This window comes from Sciurus vulgaris (genome assembly GCF_902686455.1).
Source record: "Sciurus vulgaris genome assembly, chromosome: 13".
In the NCBI taxonomy this organism is placed as follows: Eukaryota; Metazoa; Chordata; class Mammalia; order Rodentia; family Sciuridae; genus Sciurus; species Sciurus vulgaris.
The window spans coordinates 73,047,799-73,062,698 of NC_136474.1; the positions used below are offsets into that span (position 1 = coordinate 73,047,799).

Sequence of the window (14,900 nt, forward strand, 5' to 3'; positions counted from 1 at the left end):
GGCCGGGTTAATCTGTGTTCATGTCAAGGGGCCAGCTCTGTAATCCCAGGCTCACAGTAGAAATGCATTATCACCCACCTTGAGCCAGTGCCCCGCAAGACATGCGCTGGCCGGGTCCGGGCAGCGTGTTCGGGTACGAGAGTCGGTGCAGCCCCTGAACCTGTGTATTCAGGAGGTGCGAAACGGGCACAAGGAGGGTGTTGCCAGATTGTGTGTAGGTGACCCGGGAGGGGGGGTGCTGCTCTGCGTGTAGGTGACGGCGCGGGGGTGCTGCTTCTCCCCAAGGGCCCTTCCCCTGGGGCGAGTCATGGGATTCCCAGAAGGCGGGGAGCAGCCCGAGGGAGCAGAAGTTCTGTCTCTGGGCAGCTGCTCCAGCTTCAGGGCGGGTCCCCGAGTTGGCACCGTGTGCATGGCTTGCTGGGCAGGGCCGCATGGGTCCTCTAGTGTAGAAAGGCCGCTCTGGGGTTTTGAAGTGAGAAAGTGTAAGACCAGCTGGAAGAGGTGAGTCTGCCCGAGGCCACCCGAGGAGCAGAAAGAAGACGTGTGGGCAGGGGCCTCAGGGCACCAGAGTGCCACCCAGGCTCCGCGGCCGGGGCTGTCACCTCGTGGCTCCGTGCCGTTTCCTCTGCATCCTTAGGGGCTGGCCCGCCTGGTTTATGGAAGCAGGAATCATAGTCTCTTCACAGCCTAACGTGTCGTACATCCGGGCCTTGTCTACCGCGGGTGCAGCACCCTCTCTTGGCCAGGTGGCAGGCGTGGTGGGGCCACCGTTGCTCGAGCCTGTGTGCACGTGGTCGTGTCCACGCTGCCTCGACCTTCCTCACGCTGGGTATGTAGTCACCCGGGAGTCGAGTGTGACTGCCACTTACTCTACCTCCAGAAAGATCTCACCCTGAGTTATCATCAACACCCAAAGCCACCACTGTGCAGAAGGGCATGATGGCAGAGTAGCAGCTGCTAATCTGATGGGAGAAAAGCAAATATTCGTCATGGGAGGAGAGAGAGCGATTTTAGTCTTTCTTGATAAACAACAAGAATTGCCAGGCTGGTGCGTGTGCCACTATGTCACCCCAGAGGGGAAACTGCTGACTGCCCCGAAGAGAAGAGAGCCGCAGGGCCACAGTGGGCCTGTGTGACTGATGGTTGGCATTCAGGGCTGTCCTGAAGGCCTGGTGGCATTGTTTCATTGGCAGCGTCTTTTTCTTTTTCTTTGAGGCTCATAGACGAGTAGCGAGTCTTACAATTGATGACTTTGCTTTCTAACGACTCTGCTGGTTCTAAGGTCCAATAGTTGTGTTTGCTTGTTTCTAGCCACTAGAGCAAGCAAATCAGAAATACCTCTGGGGCGTTTCTCTCACGTCCAGTGCTGCCCTCCTGGGCCCCTGCAGCACCTGCTCATGATGGCGTAACTTCCTCTTTGCTTCTTGTCTTTCCTCCTGGTCCTGGATACCACCCCCGAGTTTGAGTAGGCGCTTACTAAACGAATGGGTGGACAGCTGCAGGGAGGAGGGACCATGGGGTGCATCCCTGTCTTTGCTGGGGCTGCAGACTCCCCTCAAGAAAGCTGCAAATGGTTCTGGAATCAGCTGGAGTGGAGACCCAGTGTGCTTTTCTGGTTCCTCACTTACTTGGGCCTCATTGATTTCCACAACCACAGTTTTCACTGGCACGGCCTCCAGGATGCCCAGCTAGAGACCCCGATGCCGGGCAATGATCCTGGGGGCAGCCTATGCAGAGGCGGTAACTGTTTAATCGCTTTGTTAAGATACAACTCACACATCTAAGGCGTACGCGTAAGCACAGGTGTACGCATCCCTCGCCACTTTTATCACCTCAAGAACATCCTGAAGCCTTTCGTCAGCACCCTTGTGTCCCTCTCTCCTTCCTGCCCCAGTTCTAAGCAAATATCCTTCTACTTCTTGTCTCTCTAGATTTGTCTGTTTTGGACATTCCATAAGACGAGGTGGAAGGTGTAGCTCGCAAAGGCTTGTGGCCTGCAGAGCTGGCTTCCCACGCCTCTCCGGAGACGTCTTTGCAGCCCGTGGAGCCTCTGTCCCCGCCCGTCCTTCCTGCTGCATCCCCTCTGAGCTCTTGCCCATCACAGCTCAACCTGGTGGAAATGTGCAGTGATGGGATGGCTCGCGACCCAGGCAGCGGGATGGACTCCGCGGGGCTGTGAATACTCCATCCTGCCCTGTCCAGCAGGGCACATGGCCCCAGGGTCCCCTCCATAGAAGGGAGGCTCTGCCTGCCCTCAGCCACAGGGTTAGTAAGAGGTCACTGGCAGGATGGCACTGGGCTGGCTGTGCAGCCCCCAGGGGCATGGGGCTCAGGGCTGCTGCCTGGGAGTCCTGTCATGACTGACCACCTGCAGAGTTCAGAGCTGAGGACAGTTTACCCTATGCAGGGCCACAGCGTTGAGCGGGAGCAGGGTCCAAGTCCCCTCCAGAAGTGACCACGGGGGACGTTGGGCCAGGGATAGAGCATCGAGGGACTGGACCTCTGGGTACCTCACTTCGGTTAAGTCAGAGTTGCCATATTTTAGAGCCATTCTGTGGGGGACAGACATGTCTGCCTCAGTTTCCTCATTTATACTAGGGGGACAATATGGTACCTGCCTTACGGGATTGTCCTGCAGATTAACTTAATTTAGTGCAGGGCCTGGCATATAGTAAATGCTCATTAAGTCACCTTTTTATATTGGGGGAGAGCCGTCAATGATTCCATCTGAAATGTAAGTGTGGAGGGAAACTGGGAACCAGCTAACTGTGGGGGATACCATATTGGTGGTTTGCTTTCCTGCTTTAGTAAAGGTCAAAGGGCAGCTCTTTGGAGTAGAAGCAGCAGAGCCAGGTATGGTGCCACCGCTGGGCTGTAGGAACCAGGGATCCTGAGCTCTTGCTGCTCCTCCTGGACTCGTGGAGGATCCAGGGAGCGCCACAGGAGCCCTGGGCAGGCATCGAACCTGGGACCCCTGAGCTAGCTTTGCAGCAGGCTTCAGGCCTTGTGTGGGACACAGAAAGGCTGCCCAGCAGCAGAGGGCCCTGCCTGCAGCCCAGCTGTCCAAGCGGCTTCCACCCGTAATGTGCCGCCGGTCTGCGCCCATCAGCAGCCAACAGCCACCAGCCTGCCGATACCACTGGGTCAGGACGTCAGTTAGCTGCTGGTCCTTTTCTGGGAACCCATCATCACACTCACGAAGATTAGCTGAGTATCTACAGTGAGTGAGCCCAGCTCTTGCTCTCTGGGGCCAAGGGAAGGGACAGGCAGGTCCTTGGTTACTAGTAGCTTATGGTTCAGCTCACTGGCTGAACCCACAGCAGGGCTGACCTGGAGTGTGGCAGGCATTAAGGGATGTCCTGGCCCCTCTTCCCCCCTTGAGACACCAGGAGGGGCACCCGTCCCCACACAGAACTTGGCTGTGCCTGTCTTCTGTGGTTGCCATGTGGTCCAGTCCCGTCAGAATGACGCCATCTTCCTACAATAGCTCTGTGGCCCTGCCACCGGGCTACACCGGGTCCTGCTGGCCTGGAAGCCGTCCTTTCTTTCTCTCTGCAATGACTTTGCATGTTTCTCTTTTGATCTGCCATGTATTGATGTCACACTGTAACTCCCAGGGGACAATCCTTGTTCTTGATTTATTTCCCAGTTCTCAGGGCGCCCCTGGTGTTCCTACTCATGGGTCACCTCCACTTGCTCTCTTGCAGTTGGTCTCCAACACAGATGCCCGTGAGGCCAGGCAAGTAGCCTGGGAGTGGGGACTGTGCAAGTGTGGGCTGTGGGCTGGGGGAGGCATTAGGGGATGCTGGGGTCTGCGGAGAACTGGACGTGGACTGCCCGGGCTGCAGGGGTCAGCACTCCTTAGCTCGAGCTGATGGTCACAGTGTAGGAAGGTGGGCCAGTATTGCTAGATCTTCCTTTTTTTTTTTTTAAATGACCCAAACAAAACAAACCAGGGTCCAGATATGGCGCCCAAATGGGCAGTGGCAACCTCTGCTCTGTGGTTAGACTTCTGTGCTGGTCTGGGTGATCCTCCAAGGGACGGCGTGCGTGCTGAGGCCCGTGGGCCTGGTGAGCAGCTGCAGCAGCAGTTCTGAGGGGCTGCAGTGAGTCAGGTGTTGAGGTGGCGTCCACGCGCTGAGCTCGCACTGACCTTGAGGACGGGCAGAGAGAGGAAAGCAAGCCAGTCTGCGTTCCAGCAGGGTGTCCTCGTCCTGGAGCCCAGGCTGGACAGGCCTGAGAGACCACAGCCCTGCCGAGGGCCAGGCTGTGTGGAGCCTGCTCTGACTCCATGCCCCCATCAGCTTTCAGAAGCAGCTGGGGACCGTCACTGGCCCAGCTGAGGAGGCTGTTGCCAAGATGGGGAGAGCTGATGGGGGCAGGTTACCCCCACGGGAGCACTGGAGAGAGAGCGTCACTTGAGGAGGGCCTGGCATGCGGGGGGCCACCATGCTCAGAGGAGTCTTCTGGCCTTAGCCCAAGGCACTTTCACAGGTGCATTGCTGGGTTCAGAGCAGGACACGGTTGGTCTGCTTTGCAGCCTGCTCCCAGGTCCTATTCACTCTGAGCCAACAACCTAGAAGCTTCCGAAGGCAGTGGTAGGACCCACCCATCTACCCCCAGGGCCTAGGAAGCAAAGAATGGGTCCCCATTTTTCTACACAGTTTGGTAGAGCTGCAGATGAGGGTCAGAGGAGGCCCAAGCAAGGCATGGGGAGTTCGAGTTCAAGGTGAGAATACATTAGGGAGGGGCAAGGTCTGTGGAGAAGAGCAGTAGCCAGTGAAACCAGAGTCAAGGAGAGCTTCATGGAGGTCTCGTGCCTGAAGGTGGGTCCTGGGGGAAAGGCTGTGATTTGGAGAGGCAGAGAGGCAGGAGAAGGCGCAGAAGACAGAGTGAGGGCCCACGGGGTGGTTGTGGAACCAAGCGATAATCCCCAGGTACTGGGTGAGAGCTATGCTGAGCACTTTCCTCTTGTGTAAACTCCCTTAATTCCACAGCACCTTGCTGGGGTTCCTCCATCAGCAACCTGTTTAGGAGCAGGAGTTGGCCAGGCACCTGCCAGGAGCTACACAGCTAGTGAGCAGCTAAGCTGGCCCAGAATCAGACCTCACTACTGTCATGTTCCTCTGCCTTGGGCATGGGGGTTGGAGGAAGCCCCCGCCTCCTGCAAGGGATGCAGCTGGCTGGCCGGCCAGTGACCCTGAGGCCCCGACCCTGCACAGCTTCGGTCTTTCCCCTGGACCCAGCAGGTGCTCAGTACTTCTTGGTTGGGATGAATTGTCTTGAGAAGACTCCGGAATGTTGTGGGAAGAGGATTGAACCCTGGTTCTGAAGGGGAGGATCGGGTGGGTGGACCCCTGCATCCTGTGGCTCTAGGGTTCTGAAGTGGGGAGCCGGTGGGGAGGGGTGTGGTGGGAGAGCTGAGGAGGCGCCCTCAGGAGGAATGTGCTGGGCGCTGTGCAGGGCCTGGGGGGCCACAGGCCAGTCTGCCCATTCCCGGCTCTGGATGGAGACAAGGACAGGATGGAGCAGGGCCCTCAAGATCATGCAGTCTTGTCGAGACGAGATAAAAACCCATAAAAAATGCAAGAGCAGGTGAGAGTTGGGTAGCAGCGAGGAGGAGGATGGGGTGCAGCCGGTGCTGGGGCCAAGCAGGTGGGTGGGTGGTCAGTGCTGGGGCCTCGTGGAGGTCTGAGGGGCAGGCAGACCTGGGCAGTGGGGACGCCCAGGAATAAGGCAGGGGCTACTCCCTCCAGAGCCTACCCCAGGTGCCCTCCCGCCGGTGGCCCTGGCCCACCTGTTCCTGTACTCTTCTTCCAGGAGGGGAGGCATGTCCAAAGCCTGGGCCTCCCCAGTCAGCCTCCTCCTGGTTGAAAGCGTCAGGGCATCTCCCTGGCTCCAGCCCTCTCCCCCTGGGCAGCAGTCCAGCTCTCAATTGCCTGAGGCTGCTCTCGGGACAGAACGTACAGCCTGGGCCCTGGGCCTGCTCCATGAGGTTTCAAAGGGACAGAGCAGGGCCCACGGAGTTGGGGATGAGGACAGTGGGGGGCTTTAGAGCATCTGCCATTTAGGAATATCTGTGCCTGTTAACGATTGCGACCTAGAACTTCAGTCTCATCAGAGGAGGGGAGGTGACTCAGCAGGGGTCTCTGAGTGGCAGACTTCCGAGAACCCTATGTCCAGAGGCCTCTGAGTGGCTCCCAGCAAGTCCTCTCCCCTCTGGGCCATGGTATCCTCATTTGCCCATCAAAGAGACTAGACTCTCAAGTCCCTGGGGTCTTACGTCTTGGATTGCAGAAGCCCCCTCCGGCCTGATCAGACCAGTAGGAGGAACCTGAGCCCGGAGCTCCACCTTGCAGGACTCCGGGCAGGAGGTGTGGTATGCACCTGGCCCTAGAGTCCGTCCAGCTTGGAGGTGGGGCCCAGGCCCACCAGGAGATGACAACTCAGCCTGTTGACCTCCTGCTTGGTGTCTGTTCTGCCCTTGGCCCTGAGGGGACCATAAGAGGAGCACCTGCCTCCTCCAGGGAGCTGAGCCATCAGCTGAAGTCAGGATGGGGCCACGGCCTATTTCATTATCCCAGGGGGATGTCTGATAACGGATGCAGGGAGGCGAGAGGTTTTCTGGATCATGGCTCTTCAAACCATGTCCTCTGAGCAGCAGCAACAACCTCACCGGGGGCTTGTTAGACATGCAGACTCTCAAACCCACTTCCCCTCATGGATCTGCACTTAACCAGATGTGCTGGAATTCACCTCCACGTAGAAGCTCGGGGCATGGGGCACCTGGCTTCCGCTCTTTCCCCAATGCCTCACAGAGAGAGGTACGTGAAGTTCCCAGCAGTCGATGACTACCATGTGTGCGAAGTGCTGACGTATTTTTAATTTAGTTAGATATCTTTTTTTCATACCGAGATCATGAGCCAGGACATTTGCTTTACAGCCCACTCAACCTCCAAGACTCGCTGTTGTTCGAATAACACTCCGTGTGATATTCGAGTGACAGAGGGTTAAACTGGTGGTGGCGGTGATGGAGGAAGACATTAGCGGTCCTGGACTCCTGAGACACTAACGGGTGCTGACTCCCAGGGTCGCCTGCCTCCCCTGCCGCGTGTTTCTGAGCTTCCCTACCTCTTGGGTCCAGGAACTGAGGCCCTGTGCACCTTCTGCTTTTCTTTGGCAACACAGGGCTGCCGAGCCATCGGGACAGCACTGACCAGTGTAGCTGGACCACAGGGGCTGCGGGTTGTGGGGCTTGGTGTTCTCTCCAGAGTTGTCCGGGCGGGTGGGGGAGCTGCGCTCGGTCGGGAAGGATTTGGCAGCGAGCAGGTTCCCATGGCTTCCTCTGGGTGGCTGAGGGCATCCTCTCCCCTGGACAGTCTGGCCTCTCTCCTCCCCCACACTCTGCAGGCAGCACGGCCTCTGGGCCAACCCTGCCCTGGGGGCCACCCGACAGCTGGCAAAGCAGAATTCTAGCCCTAGTTGTGCGCTCGGACTAAATGTGTCACTGCTATCACTTTGTGGAGGAGGGAAGGAGAGAGGGGAGCAAGTTGACCAGATCTGTAGCCAGTGTCGTATCAGGGTCAACAGGAGCGGTTGCTGGTGGGGAGCCAGATGCTCTGTGGCACAGACAGCATAGACGTAGCCATGGGGAAGTGAGTGAAGATTTCCAGGGGTGCAGTAAGTGGAGGCCAGAGGTGGGTTTGTGCTGGGTCCCCTGCCCGCCAACAGCTCAGATGCCACCTAGATGCGGGATTGCTGTTCTGCTGACATGCGGAGGGGGTGGGTAGAGCTGGGAGACCCAAGACTGCTGAACCCAGGAGCACGGAGCAAGCCCCTGGTTGCCTACAGCTGGCCTGGGGTCCCACCAAGGGAGCCACAGCCCCTGGTAGCAGCCCAGAGCAGACAGTGGGATCTTCCTCAGTGCCCTGTGTGAGTTCCCAGAAGGGTGTCTCCTGGGTGCTGAGGGGCGGAGGGGAAAAACCCTGAGGAAGCGAGGTGGGTGGGTCAGGGCTGGCTCCACGCAGGGCCTAGGGTGACGGGTTCCCAAGAAGGGCTGGCAGGCAGCCCAGCAGACACATCTCCTCTGGTTTGCAGGTCACCGAAACATCCCTGGGGATTGGAATGCCTCTAATGCCTGGCTGTTCTTAAAAGGACTGGCTAAGTTTACAACCCCTAGTGCCATTTGTCACTTGGCAGGTGGGAAAGGATGCCGAGAGGGCAGAAGGCTTCAGCGCATGGTCCCAGGCCCTCAGGTGCTCCCTGAGGTCTGCCCTAGCTTCTCCTCCACACCTGCAGCCCCACAGGGCGTGTAAGCATCTCACAGGCAGAGAGGGAGAGTGGCAGGAGAGATGCACCCTGTGCTTTGTGGTGGCTGTCCAGGGATGCCAGGCAGCTCTGGGCCCGTGGCAGCAACACAGGGTGGGCTGTGTGGGCCTGGGTGGTGGGAGAGTTCACCAGTGTGGGGAAAGGTGCCTGTTCGCCTGAGAGCGTGGGGTTTTTCATTTGGGGCCCTGGGGCTGTAGTAATGCAGTGTGATTGGCTGCAGCAGGAGGCGGGGGCCCAGGGCTGAGCTGAGGTCTCTGAACACACAGAGGTGGTCCCCCGCAGGACAGCCTGGTAGTCCTTTCCCCTAAGAGCCCAGAGAGCCGGGCCTGGCTGCCCTCACCTTTCTGGGAATTACAAGCAAGGGAGCCCAGCCTGTCCTCTGTCCTCTCTCTGGGCTGCATGCCAATTCCCGCCAACAGCCTCAGGCTGACCACCCCTTTGGTGCCCTTCATAGTGGGGCGACCTCAGCGCTTTTTCAGCACCAGCTGCGGGCCTTCCCATCCATCACCGGTGGGAATGCAGGCAGGGCGGGGCCCAGGGACACTGCAGGGCTGAGTCCTGGGCTCAGCCTCCCTCTGCGTGCTCTGCATCCCGGTGGCCTCAATTAGAGGTTTCTTGGGTCCTCTGCCACCCTGTCTTTTTTTTTTTTTCCTTCTTCCTCTGGCCCAGCTTCCTTCACTGTCACCATTGTTAAAACACAAGTCCCTACTCACTGGCTCTCAGCTCCCAGTGACCCAGCAGTTTGGGAATTTCCTGTGAGGTCTTACTGTGAAGGAGACAGGGAGCCAGGATTGACCCCCAGAGCTCAGACCAGAAGGCAGCTTTTGAGAGCATGGCTTTCCCCCGCACTCCACCAGCCTGAGAAAGTGTCCCTCTGTCCCTCCTCAGACTTCTTGCCCTTAAAATGTGGTAGACCTCGTGGGTATGTGCCCGCAGGCGTGGAACACAGTGGCACAGGCTGATATTGGCACACCAGGTCCACAGCAGCTGTTCACCAGAAGCACACAGATACCTGGTGATGGATGAGCGAGTGGAGATTGTGGAAAGTGTGTGGGACAGCATTGTACTGCTAGGTTTTATCAGCCCGTGAAACGCCTCGGGGCAGCAGGCACACAGGTGCTGGCCCGACTTCCAATCTCCCACTCTCGCCCTCTGCTCCTCCTTCTCCTGCAGAAGAGGTACAGCCTGGGACTTTTCTGCTTCGAATGTCCCCAACCCCTTTGGAAGGAAGGGCCTCAGCTCACTGCAGGGACCATTGTAGAATGTACAAGGGAGGCTTCCCAGAAACTGGGAGAGAGCAGGAGGACAGGAGGGAGGGCAAGTGAGGGGTGCTGTAGGTTTGGTCACCGCCATGGGCACCTGGGGCTCCATCTACTCCAATCCTCTGAAGGACCAGGGGGAATGTGCGTGAAAATTGTCGTCTGAGTTCCAAAATGGCGGTATTTGTTCAGATGGAGGGCTGCCACTCTTCCGGGTTGCAGGGGCCAGGTGAGGTCCTGCAGGTGCTCCATGTCACAGGAGCCCTGGACAGGAGTCACTGGGGTGCTGAGGCCAGTGCTATCGGCCACACCACACACTCCTTGAATCTGATCGGGCAGCAGAGGCTGGAGGAGGAGGGACTGAGCAGATAAGGATACCAGACGGGTTCAGGGCAGGGAGTCCTCTTTTGCCTTCTGGCCACCAAAATGCTGCGGGGTTGGGATGGCTCTCAACGCTTGCCCTGTCTCCAGTGAGCTCGTGTGGATTCGGGGTTGTTTCCACACCCAGGCTCCCTCACGTGACTGGGGTGTGACCCTGAGACTCAGGCACCCCTGAGAGAGTCTAGCAGGGCAGGCCAGAGGCGGTGGCTGCACCAGAGCCCAGCATCCACCCTCCCGGAAGCGGCTCCATGTCGAGTTCCTGCTGAACATGTCCTTTGTCAGGCGTGCCAGGAAGCCCTAGATAAAATCTGAAGACTTCGAGGAATGATTGGCATGACCTTAGAGCTGACTTTGCCTGCAGGTGGCATCTTCTCAGCCTGCTCTGGACATCAGCCTTCTCATTCCCATCCAGCTCAGGACACCTGCTCGGAAGGCTGAGTGGAGCCCTGCTGTGTGTACCTGGGCAGATGCCTTGCCCTTGCTGACCCTCCCCTTCCTCTCCTGAGTAGTATGATCAGCGGGTTTCACAGTGCCCTGGTGAGGGAGAGGTGTGCGGAGCTCATCCAGTGCTGAGGACAGGTGCAGTCAACACTTGCATTCCAGGTGTTAAAACCTATTGTATTCAGCCAGGCACGGGGGCACATGCCTATAACCCCAGCGGCTCAGGAGACTGAAGCAGGAGGATTGCGAGTTCAGTCAGCCTCAACCACTTAGCGAGGACCTAAGCAACTCAGCAAGATGCTGTCTCTAAATAAAATACAAAAAAGGGCAGGGATGTGGCTCAGTGGCTGAATACTGTGTTCAATCCCCATACCAAAGGAAAAAAAAAAAAAAAAGCAACTCACAGTGTTCATACCCCCGGCCATGGCGGGGTGGATCTTCTGCCTGCTAGCCTCTAAACCAGGGAACTGGACCCATTGCCAGATGGCCTGTAAGGTCCTGCTGAGCACAAGGACTGCTAGGTTTGGAAAGTCAGGGGAAGGCTAAGTGCCCCGGGTGCAGAGCAGTATGAGCAATAAATAGCAGAGGCAGGAAGGAGGTTTCTATCTCTGCACAACAAATGACTGCAACCTTGCCTGCTGAAAATAATGCTTCTTATCCCCCGGTTCTTTAAGGCTGAAGCCCAGCAGTCCTTCCCCACCTGGGCCCTTCTCCCTCCCCATCACCAGCACCCTTGTAGAAGGCTGGGCAGGGTGTGGGGGTCCAGAGCCACAGTCTCTGCAGCGCTGTGGGGCCCAGACTTAAATCTGTTAAACACTCGCACAGCTCTTGACCACTAGCAGATAGCTGTGTTCCAGAAAAGTGCTCGGGAACCAGAGTTTTGAAATTCCAGTGTTCCTGTCAACACGCCAGGCCTTTGCTCTCTCATCTAGAGCTGCATGCACACGGCCCGGGACGTACCTGTGCCCTGGTCGGGAACCGGTCGGCCTAGAGCTTTCTCAGGGCGGTGGTTTGGTAGGAGCCTGTCACTGAGTTGGGATGCAACTCTGAGCAGGCTGTCTCTCTGGATGAGTGAGATCTTCCAAGAAGATCACAGGTCTCCAGATTGAAAAAAAAGGGACCCAAGATGAGATTGAAGGTCCCTGTCCGTGTGGCCGTGAGCCTGTGGAGGAAGGGAGGGCCCCACTTGGAGGTGAGGATCCTCACTTCCAGCTGGGTCAGGTCTGACTGCAGGGGAAGAGGGGTGAGAGAGGACAGTGGAGGTGACCCGGTGGGCTTGGGTTGTCCCTACCTGATCAGGAGGGAGGGACCAGTTTCCTTGGTGGGCTTTCGTGGGTTTCCCGGGAACGGCTAGGCATGTCTGCCAGACTGAGCCAGAGGGTGTGCCTGAGAACTGTGGGGGGCGGTCATGTTCCTCTGGAGGGTGGCCCAGCAGCTTCCTCAGCTCGGCCACATCAGCACAGACAGCCCCCCAGGCCTTTTGTATTCTGTCACTTTAAGTCATTCACATTCCTACAAACTAAACGTCTGGGAGCAAAGTTGCAAAACTGCTGATAACCTGAGGCCCACAGGCTTCAACTAATTTAGGGGAAAGTGACCGGAGAGAGGAAGTCTCTTTAGAAGGAGGCCTTTTCTTGGAGGGCCCCCTGCACCTCCTGATTCAGGTACACACCCGTCTGTGGTGAATTTCCTTAGGTCCAATTTGGGAAGCAGGGCCTGGGTGCTAGTCTGGGTTCGTCTGCTGCCTTTCCCAGGTGGGTCTGGGCACACACCAACGGGAATACAGCATGAGTTCCTGTGCTGTCCGCTTAGGCACGTTACTGGCCTTCTCTGGTGTCTGTCTCCCTCCCCACACAGTGGGAACTTGGAATATTCTCAAAGCTGGAGATAAGCCACCAGCTTTTCTGGCGGTTGGGAGGCCGAAATGCTGTGACAGAGGAGATGTTTCCGGAGCAGAGGGCATTTCCCCAGTGGGGTCTCATGTGGCAGCACCTCATGGGCCTGTCTTTCCTCTTTCTCCCCAGCCGGCCCCAAGCCCCTGAGCTGGAGGGATGGAAAACTCCTCTGCGGCCTCGGCCTCCTCGGAGGCTGGGAGCAGCCGCTCCCAGGAGATCGAGGAGCTGGAGCGCTTCATTGACAGCTACGTGCTGGAGTACCAGGTGCAGGGACTGCTGACCGACAAGACGGAGGGCGACATTGAGAGCCAGAGGACGCAGTCCCACATCTCCCAGGTGAGCTCTGGGGCAGGGCCCTTGGCAAACTCAAAAGGGGGACCCGATTCCCGGCATCATCTGGTCACCTGACCCTAGACTGCCAAGGTGTGGAACAGCACCTGGAATCCCATAGGACAGGCCTTGGGCTCTCGGCAGGAAGCCTCTGCCCCCCAGCTACACATGCTCAACCCTCGAACCTATTCCTTCCTAGCCATGAGCAGTTGAGCCCCAGTCCGACTCATGAGTCTTTGAAAATGAATTTATTGAGCATCTACTGTCTTCTGGGTACTGCTCCATCCTTCACAGGCTCACATTCTAGAGGAGATCTGGAGATGGTATCTTATTCACGGGGTGCACCATTAAGAATTGTACCTTGTAAACATTTTCTGATTTTAAATGCAGACAGTTATTGGCAACCTAAGAAGAGAGCGTCCCAGGCCACTCACCCAGGGCTCCACGTGCCTCATGTAGTCAGAGGCCAAAGGCGTTCTGACCAGAATCTCAGGCTGCACTCACATGACCTGGGTCAGTCTGTTGCAACCCTGACCTTGGACAAGATTTGACCTCAACTGAAAGATTATGGGCCAAGATTTGGAAGTCTTGCTTTCTCCTGAATAAATTATGAATGCATATCACATAACTCTTTGTCTAATAAATCCCCTGTAGATATTTTCTAGAGTTGGTCCCAGATTTGCTTCTCCTTGCTTGGGTGACCTTGGGCGCCCAGCATCTCAGAGACTCAGTTTTTTCATCCTGTAAGTGTGGATTGCCCTGCTGCCTCAGGAATGTTGGAAAGTCAAAGAGGCCACAGGGAAGCCGCTGCTGTCTGCACAAGGGGCACGGAAGGGCCTTTCCCTGTCCAGGGGCAGTGTCCCAGTGCCCACCCTTGTACTCGATGTCCCACCCCAACCTGGGACTCCTAAAGGGCAAGCAATTGGCAAGTCCTGCTCTGGAGAAAAGCCGAATGTAACTACCTGACTGTCTCTCTGGGTGGGGAGAAATTTCAGCCCCCCAACTTTTTAGAAAGCCAGAATGAACCCCTGGCTTTCCTTCGGCTTGGATGCAGAGGCAGGGGGCAGAAAATAGCCTGTGGGAGAAATAGAACTAGGGGCGACGTGTTCCTTAGTGCCCTTGAAGTTCTGCAAGCCGGGCGCCTGCTCGCTGCCTCGCCCTCCGCGCACTGAGCACCACCCGTGCTCTGTGGAACTCCGCGTCCAGGAGTGGACAAAGCTGCAGAAAGCTGTGCCCTCGTGGAACTTGCGTTTCAGTGCAGGGCGATTCCTGCAGTGGAGAAAAATACAGTAAGGACACGGACGAGAGCGGCGAGGAGGAGCTGGAGGGGTTTGCGATTTTATGTGGAGCGCTCAGAGACCTTTTCCCTGGAGGAGAGGAGAGGGTGAGCCACGCAGATCCCTGGGGGAGGAGCACTCAGGACAGAGGGACAGAGGGACAGCGTATATCCAGGGCTGGGCTGGAAGAGGAGGCGTCCAGCCCAGCGAGGAGGCCGGCAAGCTGGAGCAGAGGGAGAAGGAGGCTGGGGTGGCAGGGCAGAGAGGCAGCCGGTGCAGGGCTGAGCCTGGAGCCACCCAGCTGCTGGAAAGAAGGATTGCGGGGAGGAGCCAGCCCGAGTCCCAGGAGGCCGGAGGAAACCCAGGCCGAGTGGAGTGATGGAAGGCCAGGGAAGGAGCTGCTCAGGGACACAGGAAGGGCTGGGTGCCTCTAACGCTGCTGCCAGCCTGCGTAAGAGGAAGAGTGTGAGTGACTGAGCAAGCAGTGCGGGCTGTTGGTGGTGGTGATGGGGAGGTCCCAGTGTGGTGGTGGGGATGAGCGGGCCATGGGTTGCAGACGACCCCATAATACCACTCTTTGGAGGTGCTTAGCTGGAAACACGGTGGTGTGGGTGAGCGAGGGCACACAGGAGCATCAGAGCAGTTTGTGAGTTGCTGGGGATGTGCCAGGCGGAGAGGCGGTCGATGGAGCCGCGCCTGCTCTGTGTCCCCAGCAGCTCATCCTGCAGCCGTGCGTCTAAAATGATGCGTGCAGTGTAGTTGGAGGGCTTGCTCCAGCTGCTTTCTGCCAGGACAGTTCAGGTGCAGAGCCCCAAACATGACCTTGAGCAGGGCTGAACCTTCTTAGGGAGCATGGGAGGGAGAGAGGGTAGGAACATGGGAGAGTGGCGGTGGGGACCAGCTGGACCCCCAGCCAGGTGAAAAGGGGAGCGGGCACCAAGGTAGGCAGCGGATGCTGACAGGGGATGGGTCAGTGGACTGAAGTCCTC

General features: G+C 57.6%; 1 protein-coding gene across 5 annotated transcripts in view; it reads left to right on the plus strand.

Moving 5' to 3' along the window:
* The window catches only part of CTIF (cap binding complex dependent translation initiation factor), a 283,887-nt gene that overhangs the window by 55,775 nt on the left and 213,212 nt on the right, over positions 1 to 14,900 (plus strand). For all 5 annotated transcript variants that reach the window (XM_079108994.1, XM_079108993.1, XM_079108995.1 and 2 more), the window contains one exon: positions 12,434 to 12,640. In XM_079108994.1, the coding sequence (XP_078965120.1) occupies positions 12,461 to 12,640 (180 nt within the window). In that variant the 5' untranslated portion in view covers positions 12,434 to 12,460. The remainder of the gene's footprint in view (positions 1 to 12,433; positions 12,641 to 14,900) is intronic.